The 15,998-nt window shown below is 39.4% G+C and overlaps 1 protein-coding gene across 2 annotated transcripts in view; it reads left to right on the top strand.

Annotated features, from left to right (window-relative positions):
* Nucleotides 1-3,430: 3,430 nt before the first annotated feature.
* LOC308101238 (uncharacterized protein) overlaps nucleotides 3,431-15,998 on the top strand; it is a 29,841-nt gene continuing 17,273 nt past the window's right edge. Inside the window, exons 1-10 of one of the 2 annotated variants that reach the window (XM_080450633.1) lie at nucleotides 3,431-3,552; nucleotides 5,964-6,128; nucleotides 6,665-6,763; nucleotides 7,240-7,494; nucleotides 9,530-9,874; nucleotides 10,129-10,401; nucleotides 14,442-14,579; nucleotides 14,724-14,777; nucleotides 14,960-15,010; nucleotides 15,943-15,963. In XM_080450633.1, coding sequence (XP_080306759.1) covers nucleotides 3,486-3,552; nucleotides 5,964-6,128; nucleotides 6,665-6,763; nucleotides 7,240-7,494; nucleotides 9,530-9,874; nucleotides 10,129-10,401; nucleotides 14,442-14,579; nucleotides 14,724-14,777; nucleotides 14,960-15,010; nucleotides 15,943-15,963 — 1,468 coding nt within the window. In that variant the 5' untranslated portion in view covers nucleotides 3,431-3,485. The remainder of the gene's footprint in view (nucleotides 3,553-5,963; nucleotides 6,129-6,664; nucleotides 6,764-7,239; nucleotides 7,495-9,529; nucleotides 9,875-10,128; nucleotides 10,402-14,441; nucleotides 14,580-14,723; nucleotides 14,778-14,959; nucleotides 15,011-15,942; nucleotides 15,964-15,998) is intronic. The other variant, XM_080450634.1, reaches the window with a different exon arrangement.

Genomic DNA, 15,998 nt, shown 5'->3' with positions numbered 1-15,998 from the left:
TAAAGTAACTAAGTACATTTACTCAAGTATTGTACTTACAATGTTGAGGTATAGCCTACTTTTTTTTCTTTTTCTTTTTTCGATACTTAATACTTCTAAGTTCTACTCCATTACATCTCAGTGGGAAATACTGTACTCTTTAGCCTAGCCTATACTACAAGTAGGCTATTAGAAAACTTTAGTAAAAAGTTACTTTGCAAATTGCACAAAACAAGTCGCATCACGATGCATTTTGTGAGCTTGTAGATCTGCTATTTTCAAATAGCCAAAACTATATAGAGCTTAAGTGGTTAATGTATTTTTAGTAATAGAAATCTAAATCTAAAAAGTAACTAAAGTTTTCAAATAATTGAAGTGGAGTAAAAAGTACAATATTTGTAAAAGTATAAAACATTGGAAATACTCCATAAAGTGAAAAAAATACCTCAAAATTGTACTTAAGTACAGAGTAAATGTACTTACTTACTTTCCACCACTGTGGGGATACGCATCTCATCCAATCAGGAGAGAGAACAAACCCCATGCAAAAAGACCATTTATCAGCTTCAGTTTTATAGTGTTCCAGAATCCAGCCTGCTAATTGTTTTAGTTTAATCACTTCCAACTGAACTTGTTTGTCATGTAAAATTAAATATTTTAGGGTACGAATAGAACCGAATGGACCAGTTATGTAAAACAGTGACCACACACATACAAATGGATACATTAACATTAAGGTTTTTTTTCCCAGCACACAGTCAAATCCTCAGTGTTCATTTAACTCACACAGAGACATAAAGCACAATTACAACTCAGTGTTTCACAGTGCAGCTGGATGTGACAAACACGCACACACACACACACACACACACACACACACACACACACACACACACACACACACACACACACACACACACACACACACACACACACACACACACACACACACACACACACACACACACACACACACACACACGAGAGAGAAAGAGAGAGAGAGAGAGAGAGAGAGAGAGAGAGAGAGAGAGAGAGAGAGAGAGAGAGAGAGAGAGAGAGAGACACACACACACACACACACACACACACACACACACACACACACACACACACACACACACACACACACACACACACACACACACACACACACACACACACAGACAGACAGACAGACAGACAGACAGACAGACAGACAGACAGACAGACAGACAGACAGACAGACAGACAGACAGACAGTTAAACAGAACTTGTAGATTCCTTGTTGTCAGACTGTAGGGTTTGACCTACCCTCTGCTTGTCATTCGGCGCCCTCTGTCGCTGAAACAGTGGAAGTGCAACAGGATGCACACAAGTTGACATAATTTAACAACTTTAGAATAAAAACATAAAATGTTTAATGTAACATCTTGTGATCCTACAGGTACATGAGAATAAATCATAATGTTGTTCGTCTAATAATCACATTGTCTGGAGGTCAGGAGGTCACATGATTAAAAACCAGTGGTGGAAGAAGTACTCACATATTTCATTTAAGTAAAAAGTATCAATACCACCAGAAATACTCTGTTCATTAAAGTTTTCAAATAATTGTAGTGGAGTAAAAGTACAATATTTGCCTCTGCGATGTAGTGGAGTAGAAGTAAAAGCAGAAATACCCTTGAGTAAATGTACTTAGTTACTTTACACCAGTGTTGTGTGTGGGTCAGGAGGTAGTCCTGGTCCAGAGCGTTAGTGACTTCTCTCTAACGCTCTGCCATGCGAAGCTTATAGAACAATAATTCCACTGCCCTGCAACTTATTTAATGTACTCCACTGCGCTCCCTACAGATCTGCTCAATGGTAATTTACATTGACCAGATCTGTAGGGGGCGCAGTGGAGTAATTAAAATCATTTATTATCTGCCCATAAAGTGTATTATACAGAGAAGGTGAGGTACTGAGAGGCTTCCCACCCTGGAGAATAGACTTTCAACAACACTAAACAGACTTTGTTTAGGTGAATAGTGAAGTAGTATTATTAATACAGTTGGCAGGGCAGGGCAGTGGAATTCAGAGCGCCTGGCAGGACGTTAGAGAGAAGTAACTAATGCTCTGGAAGAATAGTAGTCAGAAGTTCCAACGGTATGCACAGTCTCTGTGGCGCAACCGGTTAGCGCGTTCGGCTGATAACCGAAAGTTTTGTGTGGTTCGAATCCACCCAGGGACGAACATGTTTTTCATCGAATCTGTCAGTGGGTGCTACATAACCCTAACCCATAGATGGGTTTCCCGTTTGTAAACATTGAGGATGATGCGCGCGCAGTGGAGGGAAGAGCCTGTAGAGGGCGCTATTACCCGCAGCATCTCTGGCCACTGTACATTGATAAAATAAATGGTCTTCACCGGGTTTAATGAAAGTAGATTAAATGATGCAGTTTGTAATATCTTCTTTACTCAATAAAAATGATTTGTCGGAAGTTGGATCTGTCTGTATATAATAGCAGCATTATGCCTATTCTGCCTATAATAGCAGCATTATGCCTATCTAAATCCCGAAAATAACAATAGAGTGAATGGCACTTCCGGGTCGTTCTACCTCCCGCATGCGCAGAATGCACACTCTGCTCTGTGATGACGTCGCGCGGAAACCCATCTATAGGGAGAGAGAGTCATGACACGCTTTGAGCGGTCCGCTATGGGCTATAGTTCCAAACATTGGAACTATCTAATTGAGACAGAACGAGCATGTCCGCATTCCATTCTTACGATGGGAGTCAACGCTAGCGTCGTCACTCTCATATATAAGATTACGCTGACGCGTCATAAACTTTACTCCAACTCCAGAATAATAAAGACGTGATTGGTTTATTTCACTTCCTGTCTCACAGTTGCCATGTCTGTTTATTATAAGCTACTTTGGGCTTGTTTTCCTGCAAAGTTGAATGTAACTATAATGGTACTAGTTGCGTTTTTTTTGGGCTTGTTTCTAAATGTTGTTAAAACCAGTGGTTCTCGAATATTGTCATGTCCCGATGTTTGAATGTTGTGTTTGTCTGCAGATCACACATATGTTGTGTCAGGGACCCCCATACACGATTTGTGTTGTTAAAAACAGTTTTTAAAATATTCCACCCTTTTCACATTTTCAGATCTACAAGCTCACATGCGACGCGTTGTGAGCTTGTAGATGCATATAGTCATGATATAGGTTTAAAGCTCTCGTGTGGCTTCTTTTTGGCTCGTTTTCATAGAGCTGGTTGCTTGTTTCTCTCGCGAAATCTGGCGACACAGACTGGTGCGCTTGTAAACAGAAGCAACGTGAGAGCAAGAGAGCGAGAATAGTTTTCTGTTTACTCTTGAGGGTACTCTTATTCTGAAGAGACCGTCCACCGGAAGTCTTATTGTTGCCAGCAGAACTCAGCTGTGATCGAAATCGAAAGTATTTTTTATTCACACTCCTTGATTTAACGAAGGAGCTTATTGTTGTTGAGCATAACTTAAGTTAATCTTTATACTGTTAAATCATGATGGTGATTGATCTCTACATGTTATTGGTCATATGGAGCTGTTACAACACGCCGGTGATATCAGGTATAGGTTAATTACCTTATAATATATAACTTATAATAAGTTGTTGTAACTTGTTGCGCTCTGCAGGCCTAACATTATTACACTGCTGTGCGAGGTCTCCGTGTTTAGTAAAACATAAACACAACCACTTCACTATTCACCGAAACAGTGTTTTGTAGCCTTAGATAAAGACTCTCGTAGATGTTTATTTTTATTATTTTTTTAAAAAAAATTATCAATTTTGACATTTTATATCTCTACGAGAGTCGACCACCCCCCCAGATTGCCCTGAAATGTCAGCTCCAAAGCCCGTATTTCTCCAAACATGTACAAATGTTAAATATAACGTGCTTACCCGCTTGCCCCAAATATTAACTAGGTGTCCGGTGTATTTGTGTAATGTATTAGTCCATATTCTTCAATAAAGAAGTGTTTTAATCCTGTTTGTGGCCGAATGCCATTTTCCCCTCCTCTTTACATTGAGTGTAATTCTGGCTTTCACCAGATGCGCCCCTTTACTGCAGCCCATTGGAAACTTCCTACAGAATCGGCCACAAACGGGATTAAAAACACTTATTTTTGATAAATATTTACTAATACATTACACAAACACTCCGGACACCTAGTTAACATTTGGGGTAAGCGGGTATTTCAAGCTGTCTGTGTTGTCTTGTATCCTCACCTCATGCTATCATGTACGGATACCAACACAACAAATGTCCTGCAACATATTAATGAGCATTAAGTCATCCCGACACTTTACGAGTCACCAAAATCATTCAAACGAATTATTTAAAAAAAAGGTGAATATTTAGGATAGATTATGTACACATTATAACCAAAATACACAATGTGCCACGGACACGTTTGTCTGTGTACGGACATGTTTATATGACCCCTGTGTATAAACCACTTCATGGTCTCTATGCCCACCTCCTCTGAGGTATTTATAAAAAGGTTATCTGGATCAATCTACCTGCTGACATGAGAGAGAGTCTAACTTATGTCTTTTAAAGTCCTACTTAAAACATGGATCATGCACACACACCTGTGAACATTTCTAAATACTTTCAATTGTGATTCTAATTGGGGAAATAGGACAATCATGTGTTCATGATTTTTGGCATTTGTTAAGAAAGGCCTCTCTCACTAAATGTGGAAGCCAATTATAGCTAATTGACATGTAATATAAAAATCATCATGATACATGTTTATCACATGAAGAAACCCTAGTTAGGTGTAAATAGTGAGTTGTGTCATTTTACAAGGAATTCAGGGCTAAATACATTTTGATTGTATGACCTTTGACCTACACTACAGTTATAGACTGAAAGGTAAAGAGCTCTTTGAGTGTCTTCTGGCGCGCACACACACACACACACACACACACACACACACACACACACACACACACACACACACACACACACACACACACACACACACACACACACACACACACACACACACACACAGTAAGACACAAGAGAACATGTTAATTCACACAACACTGAGTTCTTCAAAATAATGAGAATGCAAGCAGCAGGATATCATGCACTAAAGATAAAACAAACCCCAATACTACAGCACCTGTCTGGACCACAACTATGACCACCAGTAGATACCTCAGTTTATACCTCAGTTTATGATATGCATTTGTTACGCAACAGCTGGTTTGCACACCAACAAACAAACACAAATAAACCTAAATCAAATACCCAAAGTAATAATAACTAAAGAAACAAGGACAAAAACAGCAGAGGCAAACAGAGCTTCTCCTAACAAAACAAAAGGACATAATAATAACCTGATCAAGACAAAAACTACAATGTGCGCAGTGCGACTGCCCTATAGTTACCTCTATAAATTGATAAACAGGTCGGGAGGGGGGAGCAGTGAGCACCTGCAGAGTTACATTAGGACAACATTAAGTTTTGATAAGCTCACACATAAACACACAGTTAACACGCATACTGTAGTTACATACTGTAGGCTACCTTAAACCAGACGCTTAAACCAGACGCTCCCGCACACAACCCACAACCAGGCAAACTGACAAACGTCAACTAACTAGCGGCCGCGTAAAGCTGCATATTAATCAGCCTGGTGATTACGGGGGGGCGTTGCGTTGCTAGGGGCAACCAGCTAAAGCTCAACCCACTACATTAACATAAGAAACATGGATCTGCAATCGTGTGATTGTATTCAATCATATTGATACATAGAATTAGTGATTCTCAGTGGGTGATTAATTTAATGCATTATTTAAAAACAGCAGTCTGTAGTTATGTAATATGTAACACAAAACTAAAGTTGGTTTCTCATAACAACTAAAAGATGAAAAAGATTGTCAACAGATCTGTTCTTTTAACTAATGTTTTCTTCCTTCCTTCCTTTCTTCCTTTCTTCCTTCCTTCCTTCCTTCCTTCCAGTGTCTCTGAAAGTCAATCCTGACAGATCAGACTTCTTTCCCAGTGAGTCCATCTCACTGAGCTGTGAAGACGATCATCATCCTGTAGTGGGATGGACTGTGAGAAGAGAGAGCAATAAGACTGAAGACGGTGGAACCTGTGGCAGTGAATGGGGATCTACTGAAGGTATGGAGGGACAGACAGACAGACAGACAGACAGACAGACAGACAGACAGACAGACAGACAGACAGACAGACAGACAGACAGACAGACAGACAGACAGACAGACAGGATTCAGGGAGGATATACAGTATCACATTAAGTATGTAGCTGCAGCAGAACATTACATTACATTACAGTCATTTAGCAGACGCTTTTATCCAAAGCGACTTATAATAAGTTTATTCAACATAGGTAGGGAACCTATGAACAGTTTGGTTCAGGAGGGCTCCCCAAACTGAAAAAACAACAACATCTGACAACTCAAGCAAATGTCATTCACACTTCTGTCTGAAAGCCAGACCCCAATAGACTTTTCAACGGGTCTAAAATTAAGGCCTGGGCCTTAATTTTAGGCCCCATAATTTTAGGCCAGAGACCGACCCGATAGCCCAAACACAGTGAGTGTGAGAGACAGTACAGACTTTTAGTTGGTGAAATGACAACTTCATAACTTCTCATATTGTAATAAGATGTTTTTCTTTTCATTGTGATTGTGTAGGAGTTTCCTGCGTCAGGACCCTGTATCAAGCAGACAATGGAGTTTACTGGTGTCAGTCTGAGTCAGAACGCAGCCGGTCCATCAACATCACGATCTCTGGTACAACCACTATAATGACACATTTAAGAGCTAAAATGATGTGTTTCTGTCCATGAATCCAACAGTTCAGTAAAAACACTAGAGATATCATTTTAGTAATGAAAAATCTTAAACAGAAAAAAGTACCAAAATTCTTCTGCTGTCAATGAGGATTAAATGTTGTTTCTGGATGTTGAGTTCTCATTTTATTTACAGTAGAACTTATTATAACATCAATATCACACTGGAGCTCATTGTGTTATACTGTCTATCAGCACGACTGAATGACAGCTGTGTAGGTGGAATTATTAATATGTACCTCTGTTATTATATATGTTTCACCCTGTGCTAATATAGTAGTAGATACATAGATAGTAGATAGACGTGATTGATTTTGATTGGATAATGAAGACTACAGTTGTGGTCTAATTTAAATAACAGCTTGAGGAACAACCAAACATCACATGTTCATAACTTCATCAACATGTTGGTTCTAGATGTGATCCTACAGAGTCCTGTACTTCCTGTGCCAGAGGGAGATAAAGTCACATTCCGCTGCCTGTACAAAGACAAGACATCTGGTAATCCATCCTCTGACCTCCCAGCTGGTTTCTATCTAAACGGATCCTTCATCAGAACAGAGTCTACAGGACAGATGACCATCCACCATGTTATCAAGTCTGATGAAGGATTCTACAATTGTAACATCTCTGGTCGTGGAGAGTCACCAGAGAAGTGGATGGAAGTGATAAGTGAGTCTTTGTCAGAATATTTGACCATTATCACCATGAGAAGATAAGCCAGTGTTTGGAAACTGAAAACCATTGTTTAGTTTGGTTTAGTTTATTTGCACATACATTTTTAAAACATATGATAAAAAGATAAATGGAAAAAGAACAATACTTTAAAATTGAAAGAAACTAAAATCTAAATCAAAACATGATGAGCCGGAAAGACCAAACAAACCCAGAAGGGCTTGTCTGGTGGCTTTCCTAATAGATATCATTAAAGCTAAAGCACCTTATATTTAGCATTTGTACATGTTTGGAGAAATACGGGCTTCACTGGTGACATTTCAGGGCAAAGTGGTGGTAGTCTTTAACTAAGTCTAGCTGTTTTGTGTTGTTGAAAGTCTATTCTCCAGGGTGGGAGGCCTCTCAGCACCCGACCTTCTCTTTATAATACACTTTATATTCACCTTCTCTGTAGAATACACTTTATGGGCAGAAAATATAATGTGTCCTCGAGACGGAATGTATTTTATTTTACTCACCTGCGCCCCCTACAGATCTGCTCAATGGTAATGTATATTGACCAGATCTGTAAGGGGCGCAGTGGAGTAAATACAAATAATTTCCATCTGACGGACATATTTTATTTTCTACCCATAGTGTATTATACAGAGAAGGTGGGGTGCTGAGAGGCTTCCCACCCTGGAGAATAAGTCTCAACAACACAAAACAGCCGTTGTTTCAGTGAATAGTGAGGTAGTTTAGTTTATTTCTTTTTACTAAAGACGGAGACCTCTTACGGCAGTGTAATGTTGGCTCTATGAGCAGAGTAGTTAGAGGGAACTCACTAACGCTCTGGACCAGCACTACTTACATGTTTGAAAATAGCAGATCTACAAGCTCACAACGCATCACTTTGCAACGCATTGTGAGCTTGTAGATCTGCTATTTTCAGTGAAAAGTGAAATGGAATATTTTGCATACATGAGTACTTTTACTTTTAGTACTTTAAGTATATTTTCACGCCAATACTTTTGTACTTTTACTCAAGCAAATTTTGAATACCTCTAACACCTGCGGAATACATGATAAACAAGTGAAATTGGAAGTGATAAAAAAAAGCAGCAGACACAAATGGAAGTGCATTAGTTAATGAATGTGTTTGTAATGCTATTTTAAACAATTTTAATGAACTCATAAGGCTTTTAAGTTTCTTATAAGCGCTTATAAATGTCTTATAATCTAGCACCAAACATGTCTACAATATTATTTTTGACACTTATAATATATAGTGTTATTACCATAATAAGCTAAGGACTGTTAATTTATTCTTATTACAACACCCTTGGTATACGTGGTTACCCTCATTTCTAGTGTTACGAGTGTTGATAGTGTTAACTTAAGTATTAGTAGTGTTAAGAGATGTATTGAGTTTTAAGTGTGCTTATATTTAGTTTCTAGGGTCAAACAGCCTGGTTGCTAAGGTAAATCATGTAGTTGAAAAGTGATTTCTCTCTGGCATGTGAAACCTCTCTCTGTTGTAACACTGGCAAAGTCATTGTACAAAAAAAACTTTAAAGACGGGGTGCCATGATTTTCAGTGATTCCCCCGCCCCCCCCTAAAACATAATCATCAGGTATTATGGTTATACCAGGAGGAAGATTTTTTACAAAAAAGTGTACAGAAATTGTTAAAATTATGTTTTTGTGTGGACACGCCTCCAGTTCATTAAGTATACCTACTTCTCACCTTAGCACCTCCTTCACCACCTTAGCACCACCCACCTGTCCTAGTCCCTCCTCCTCCTCATGCCCACACCTGTTGTGTTATGATAATGATATGATATTTACTATGTTACTAAAGGGCTGTTTTTCTATTGGCACGTTTGACCCTCAAGGTCTCAGCCTCCAGGTAGAAACTCAAAATTGTCCACCATAAAAACACCACCAGGGGGCTTAATGAAGTTCTATCAACCTCATAGACACATGAAAAACAGAAAAAGTGCACCATGGCACCACCTCTTTAATATCACTACACATTTTGTTTTGTTTTAAGGAACATCTCGGGTCATAGGGTCATCTCAGCCCGTGATGGCCAAAGTGGGAGATGATGTCATCCTTCCATGTCACATTGAACCACCTGTCGACATGAAGAAGGAGACGGTGGAGTGGACCAGACCTGACCTGAAGCCACAGTATGTGCACATGCTCCAAGACGGACATGTGAACGATGTGGCTCTGAACCCACTGTACATCGACAGGACGTCCCTGTTTCCTGAAGAAGAGTTGTCTCATGGTAACGTCTCCCTGAAGCTGACCAGGGTGCAGCTCTCTGACGAGGGGAAGTACACGTGTTTGGTTCCAGGTCCAGACAGGAGCAGTGAGATCCAGCTCCTTGTTGGTAAGATTTACTGTTCAAAACATGGATGAGAAAACAACAAATAACAAGGCAAAATAGCTTTCATTAAACTGGTGATGGATGAGAAAATGAGAGCTCCGGAGCATAATGTGAATTAATAAAATATCATGTAATTGTAACTCTTACAAGACTGAAGCAGTGTTACATGCTCGTTCTGTTCTATATCCAACACAGGAATTAGGTATAGATAGATATATTGATTGATAGATATCTAATAATTTGTATTTGATTTGCAGGGGCTGTATCTCAGCTAAAGATGACGTTTCTTGGAATAAAAGGCAAATTCTTATCTTGGAGATGTGATTCTGGGTGCTGGTTTCCTGAACCTGAGATGTCTTGGCTGGACAGTGATGGTAACAACATCACTGCTGAACCCTCAGTGACAGAACCTTCAGATCACTGTTATGTTGTCCAGAGGAATGTGACGGTGAAGCAAGGGGGTTATGTGACCTGTAGAGTTCACCTACCACACATCAACCACACTGTTGAGACACACAGTGCCAAATCAGGTAATGAACATTTCCCATCACTCTTCAACACCTCGAGGAACCTCTGTCACACTGTAAAATGGTATTCAGTCAGCATAACATTCTGTGGTTAGGGTTAAAGAGAGTTGTGTAGTGTGAACTGAACAGCGATCTGCCGACTATCTGCTGACTTTGAAAGTTGACGAGAAAACTATGACGAAAATCTTTCGTCGACTACCTTTTTTCACTGACGAAAAAAGGAAAAAAGAAAAGATGCCTAAAACTGACTCTATTGACAATTTCGTAGACAGATAAAAACTAGACTAAAATGTCAGTGAGGGATCTAGTGGAGAAGAGATCCAGTAGAACTAAGACTAGTCATTTTATGTTTGGTTGCGCTCGGGTGACACTCTCCAAAAATAGCTGGTCTTGTTGATCGGCTATGTTCAGTATAAATCAGGCATCAAGGCCCTGCCAACATTTTTGTGTATGACTAAATCAGCTGTAGATGAAGTAAATAAATAAATACAATGAAGACGTAGCCTACTGTTAGATGTCCTGAAGCATAAAAATCTATTGAAAATAGCAGATCTACAAGCTCACAACAAGTAAGTAAATTAAATAGAATAACATTCGATTGTGGGTTAATAAATAGCCCTACATATCAAATTGGTTATTTCAACGTGTGTACGCATGCCTGACGTAGCGCACGATTAGTTAAAACATCCACAGTACACCACTGTCTATCTTCATATTATAGCGTACATTGATATAGAAAGAGGAAGTCATAGAGTTAAAACAAGGGTATTGTGCTGTCAAAGTTACCACCAGCACTTAAAGCGTGTCAATTTTCAGCATTATTTTATTGTTGGGCCGAGTACAATCCCACTTGTTACAGCAAACTCCGTGGAACAATCGGTTAGTCTGGCATCGATTGATAGGACAGCTCCGACCTTATGTGCATGCTAACGTACTGCGTAGCCTGTGTGGAGAGAGGCTCTTACGTGCGGTTTTGGGAAACACCCGTAACGTAAGCCAGCCTTCGTAGCGGAGCCTTCGTAAGGACCGCACGTAAGTCCCTACGCAGGATCGCTTTGGGAAACCTTGCCATTGTCAGTACCATTGTTTTTCTTTTTTTGGTCCATGTCCTCATTTAGTGCTCTGGCAGCTACAGTAAAAACCTTTTGCTAAGCCTCGAACCCTTGGCTGTAAGAAGGCATCTCAGGTGTTTCCCATGTCTGTCTTTGTGCCTGTGTCACGGAGGAATCAAAGCTTTGAATCAAACAAATCTAGGCTTGGGCCACCGGACAGTGCCTCGAACCATTTTAACACCACCATTGATTTGCTTGATTTCATTTTATAATGTAACAACAACAAATAACAACGACAATATAATAACAACAGTTGTGTCAATGTCATTGGCCGCGTTTCCTAAAGAGATTCGTAGAGATGCTGCGTTGAGCATCTGCGCAGGTTCTACGATGGGTCTTACGTGTGTCCACACAGTCTGCGCAGTACCCTAGCAGGCACGTAGATTTCAGGTCATGCGTTGCCTCTGCAGCTTGCGTAAGAGCCTCCTACACAGCTGAGACTCCCATTAGTAGCAGTGTTGCCAGATTGGGCTATTTTAAAACTCATTGGGCTGGAATAAATAGCCTTGGACGGGCACATCAAATTTGGGCTTGTTAAGTTAAAAACAAGCCCAAATGTAATTATTAAATTAAATCAAATTAAATTTTAAAATTAACATATTTGGCGGGTTATTATTAGCCTCGATCATGTCACCGGACTACGCATAATTAAAGAAATAACCGAATTAAGGAGGGCTGTTTATTGAATTGGGCTGGTTTTAAGTTGTGCTTGAGCTGGAAACTGTCCATCAGATCTGGCAACCCTGATTAGTAGCAGCTGGTTGTGCCCAACGTGCTATGGGTTCCCACGTCCACGGCGTTACGTGTCTGTAAAACTACATTTGGGAGACAGAATGGCGTATCCTACTCTCCTCCTACTTCTGCGAGAGGCGTAGCCCTGCATTGCTGTCCTACGAAGCAGTTTGTTACTAGCGCCCTGGGGCGGTAGTAACACCCATCGTAGCGAAATAGATCTATGAAAAGACCCGACCGACCGACCGACCACACACACACACACACACACACACACACACACACACACACACACACACACACACACACACACACACATTTAATTTATATATGTGTATGTATATATATATATATATATATATATATATATATATATATATATATATATATACACATATATATATATATATATATATATATATATATATATATATATATATATATATACATATATATATATATATACATATATATATATATATATATTGCGGCCGGGCCGGTGCGTAACGACAGCTTGCAGATCTTTTTTTTTTTGGGTAGGGTGAGCGTCCTCTATGCATGAACCCGAAGTTTACAGATTGTACTGTACTCTCACGAATGATCTCTGATCTGATCATCTGATAAAAATATTAAGCAAGCCAAGTTAACTAAAGGACGTAAGACCCCAGTTCCCCTCACAAAGTGACAGCTGACGTCTGCAAGATATAAATGTATATGAAAAAAGATAATACTACCAAAAGTAACAGCGTTCAGTATGGGTCGTCCACTAGCCTAGCGGTCTAGGCGCATATCATACAATTGGGGAATCCATTAAGATAACTGTCGCGGGTTCGACTCCTAGTACCGCCGACCTTTACTATGTCTCTCTCCCCTTTTCCTGTCAGTCTATTGTCCTGTCCAAATAAAGGCAAAAAATATATATTTTAAAAAAAGGACGCAGAATGTCCCATTTCCCAAGTTTAATATGTATAAATATAATTTTAAAATAGCAGATTGCAAGCTCACAACGCCTCTTAAGCTTGTAGATGTAATTTAATGCATAAATATATTCAAACGTTGTATTTAGAGTGGACTGCTTCATGACATCTGACAGTTGGCTCTGTCACCTTTTATGAGATGATCTAATTTGCTAGAATTTATAAATACCGGATTCATGCATATATAGTTAAGCAGTGAGGTGGGATTGAACCCGAAGCTCCCACTTGCCAGCACGACACGTTACCAGTCATGCCAATAAGCCTGAGCTCTATAGCCAGGTCTTTTGCACGCAATTTCTCGCTAATTTGAGTGTGGGGGCTACACAGAGAACCAGCGCAGCAGTTCCTCCTATAACAGGCTGCGCTGCTTGGTCCTCTATGCATGAACCCGAAGTTTACAAATTGTACTCTCACGGATGATCCGATCATCTGATAAAAATATTAAGCATAAGCCAAGTTAACTAAAGGTATATAAATGATGCTGAGCATGTTTCCTTAATTTCGAAGTTTTATAGTTAAACGTTATGATTAAAGTCCCCAGTTCCTCTCACAAAGTGACAGCTCTTGCGCTCGCCATGTTTATGAACGGTTAAAAAATCTTTTGAAAATAGCAGATCTACAAGCTCACAACGCCTCACAAGCTTGTAGATCTGCTATTTTCAAAAGATTTTAATACATATTAAATTTGGGAAATGGGACATTCTGCATACCTTTACTTTTGGTATTTTAAGTATATTTAATTTACTTGCATAATGGGGACACTTTAGTGTTTTATTTAACTTGCAGATGTCAACTCACCACTGTAATTTCATTCATAAATATATTATTCAAAAGTTGTATTTGGAGTGGACTGCTTCAGGACATCTGACAGTTGGCTCTGGTATTTTTATGATCCATTTCACTTTCGCAAAGGGTGTTTAAACTGCAGTGTAGCGGCAGACAGCACTACGTAGTTTACGTCGGCTTTACGTAGACTTCGTCCAGGAGGTCTTTACGTCTATGCTGTCTCGCGAATGTAGTTTTAGCACACACGTAATGAGAACCTACGACGATGGTGCCTCCTGAAGCCAGTTTAGATGCCACGTAGAGCACACACAGCTGCCACTAATGAAGATAGATCGTGGCGGGGTTGCTACTGCGCATGTGCGTGGAGGCTCTTACGCAGCTTCTAGGCTGCGCATGAGCTCATTTTCGTTTGGGAAACATGGCCATTGTCTTTCAGAGGATGACATTCCCACTGAGGATCAACCAACTAGTCAACGAGGATTTATTGCATTTATTATTCTACTGGTGGCAGCAATACTGGGATTTGTCTGTTGGAAGTGGAGGGAGGAGATTTCTTCTCCGTTCAGGAAGTGGTGTAAGTCTTGAACTGATTTGTTAACTCATCTATATTTTGAATCTATATTTGACATATGAATCCATCTATATATCTATAATGTTAACAATGTGAATATCAAAATGATTAGTGCCTCCACATTGACTAAACACTGTCTCACTACAGTTAGGCCTACACTACAACAATCCACACCGAACTCTAGTAATACTGGTCCAGGAGGTAAGTGTGTGTGTGTGTGTGTGTGTGTGTGTGTGTGTGTGTGTGTGTGTGTGTGTGTGTGTGTGTGTGTGTGTGTGTGTGTGTGTGTGTGTGTGTGTGTGTGTGTGTTATTACACGGTAGAGTTCCTCAAGTGCAGATAAACACGTGATTTTACTGACTAAGTGACTCTCTTGTGTTTCAGTGACTACAATTGATTCACCCCAACAGCTGACTTCACTCAGGCAGCCTATGGGTGAGTCCTTTATTTTATGGATGAACTGATTTTCAAGCAGACTTAGAATCTACTTTACGGTTTACATCTTTTAAAATATATGACGGAAGTGTGGTTGTTTGGTTCGTTGACCTACTTTACAGGGTCACACTATTCCACAAACAAAATAAGATATAAACAATGTTCAGTCATTCATGGATTTAATGGTGCTCTAAGTGCTATTCTTTATTTGGAAGTTTTCAGGTGGGTCACCAATTTAATCCATTTGGAAGAAAAAAATAAAACATTTATTAGCTTCAAATTAGTAGTGTTCCAGTTCCAATATTGGCTGCTCAATATTTGGTTTCAACACTTATCATGTGTCCCGTTTGACTTCTCCTGATTGGATGACAATTATATCCAGATCTGAAAATGTATTTTCTGTTTACTAAAGAAGCTGGAGAGACAGGGAGAACCCCAGACACACTGTAGCAATGATTACTGTCAGAATATAGAGCTATTTAACACTTATTTTAACAAAGAAATATCACATACACCACCTTTAATTGAAAATGAGAAAACTGAAGCATTTTGGACTCCAGGATTAAATGTACATGTTAATATAGAATAGTATTGAATATGTATTTAATTTAAATGTAGCATCTTCTGATGTTTGTGATTTAAACATTTTAAAGGAGACTTGGCTGGTGGTGTAACATGACATGAATAATAACATGAACATGACCTGTGACTGTGTACAACATTGAGTTAGTCTGTTATTGATTGCATGACTATAATGTGAACCAAACACCATAGTTGATGATTATTCAGTAAGAGTTTGTTATTATGAAGCCAGTTTTGAACCAGGTTAAAGTCAGACTGTAAAGACTTTTGTTTTAGCAATATATCTGGATTTATTTGCATGCACATGACATATGACTGCGTGTGTAATCTAATATTTACTATTGATTCAGATGAAGAAGAGGCGTTAACAGGTAAGTAACTTCAATATATTGATTAATGATCAAAT

This window comes from Gymnoscopelus braueri, assembly GCF_963280865.1.
Source record: "Gymnoscopelus braueri genome assembly, chromosome: 15".
NCBI lineage: Eukaryota > Metazoa > Chordata > Actinopteri > Myctophiformes > Myctophidae > Gymnoscopelus > Gymnoscopelus braueri.
This window is presented reverse-complemented; position numbering and strand designations above follow the sequence as displayed.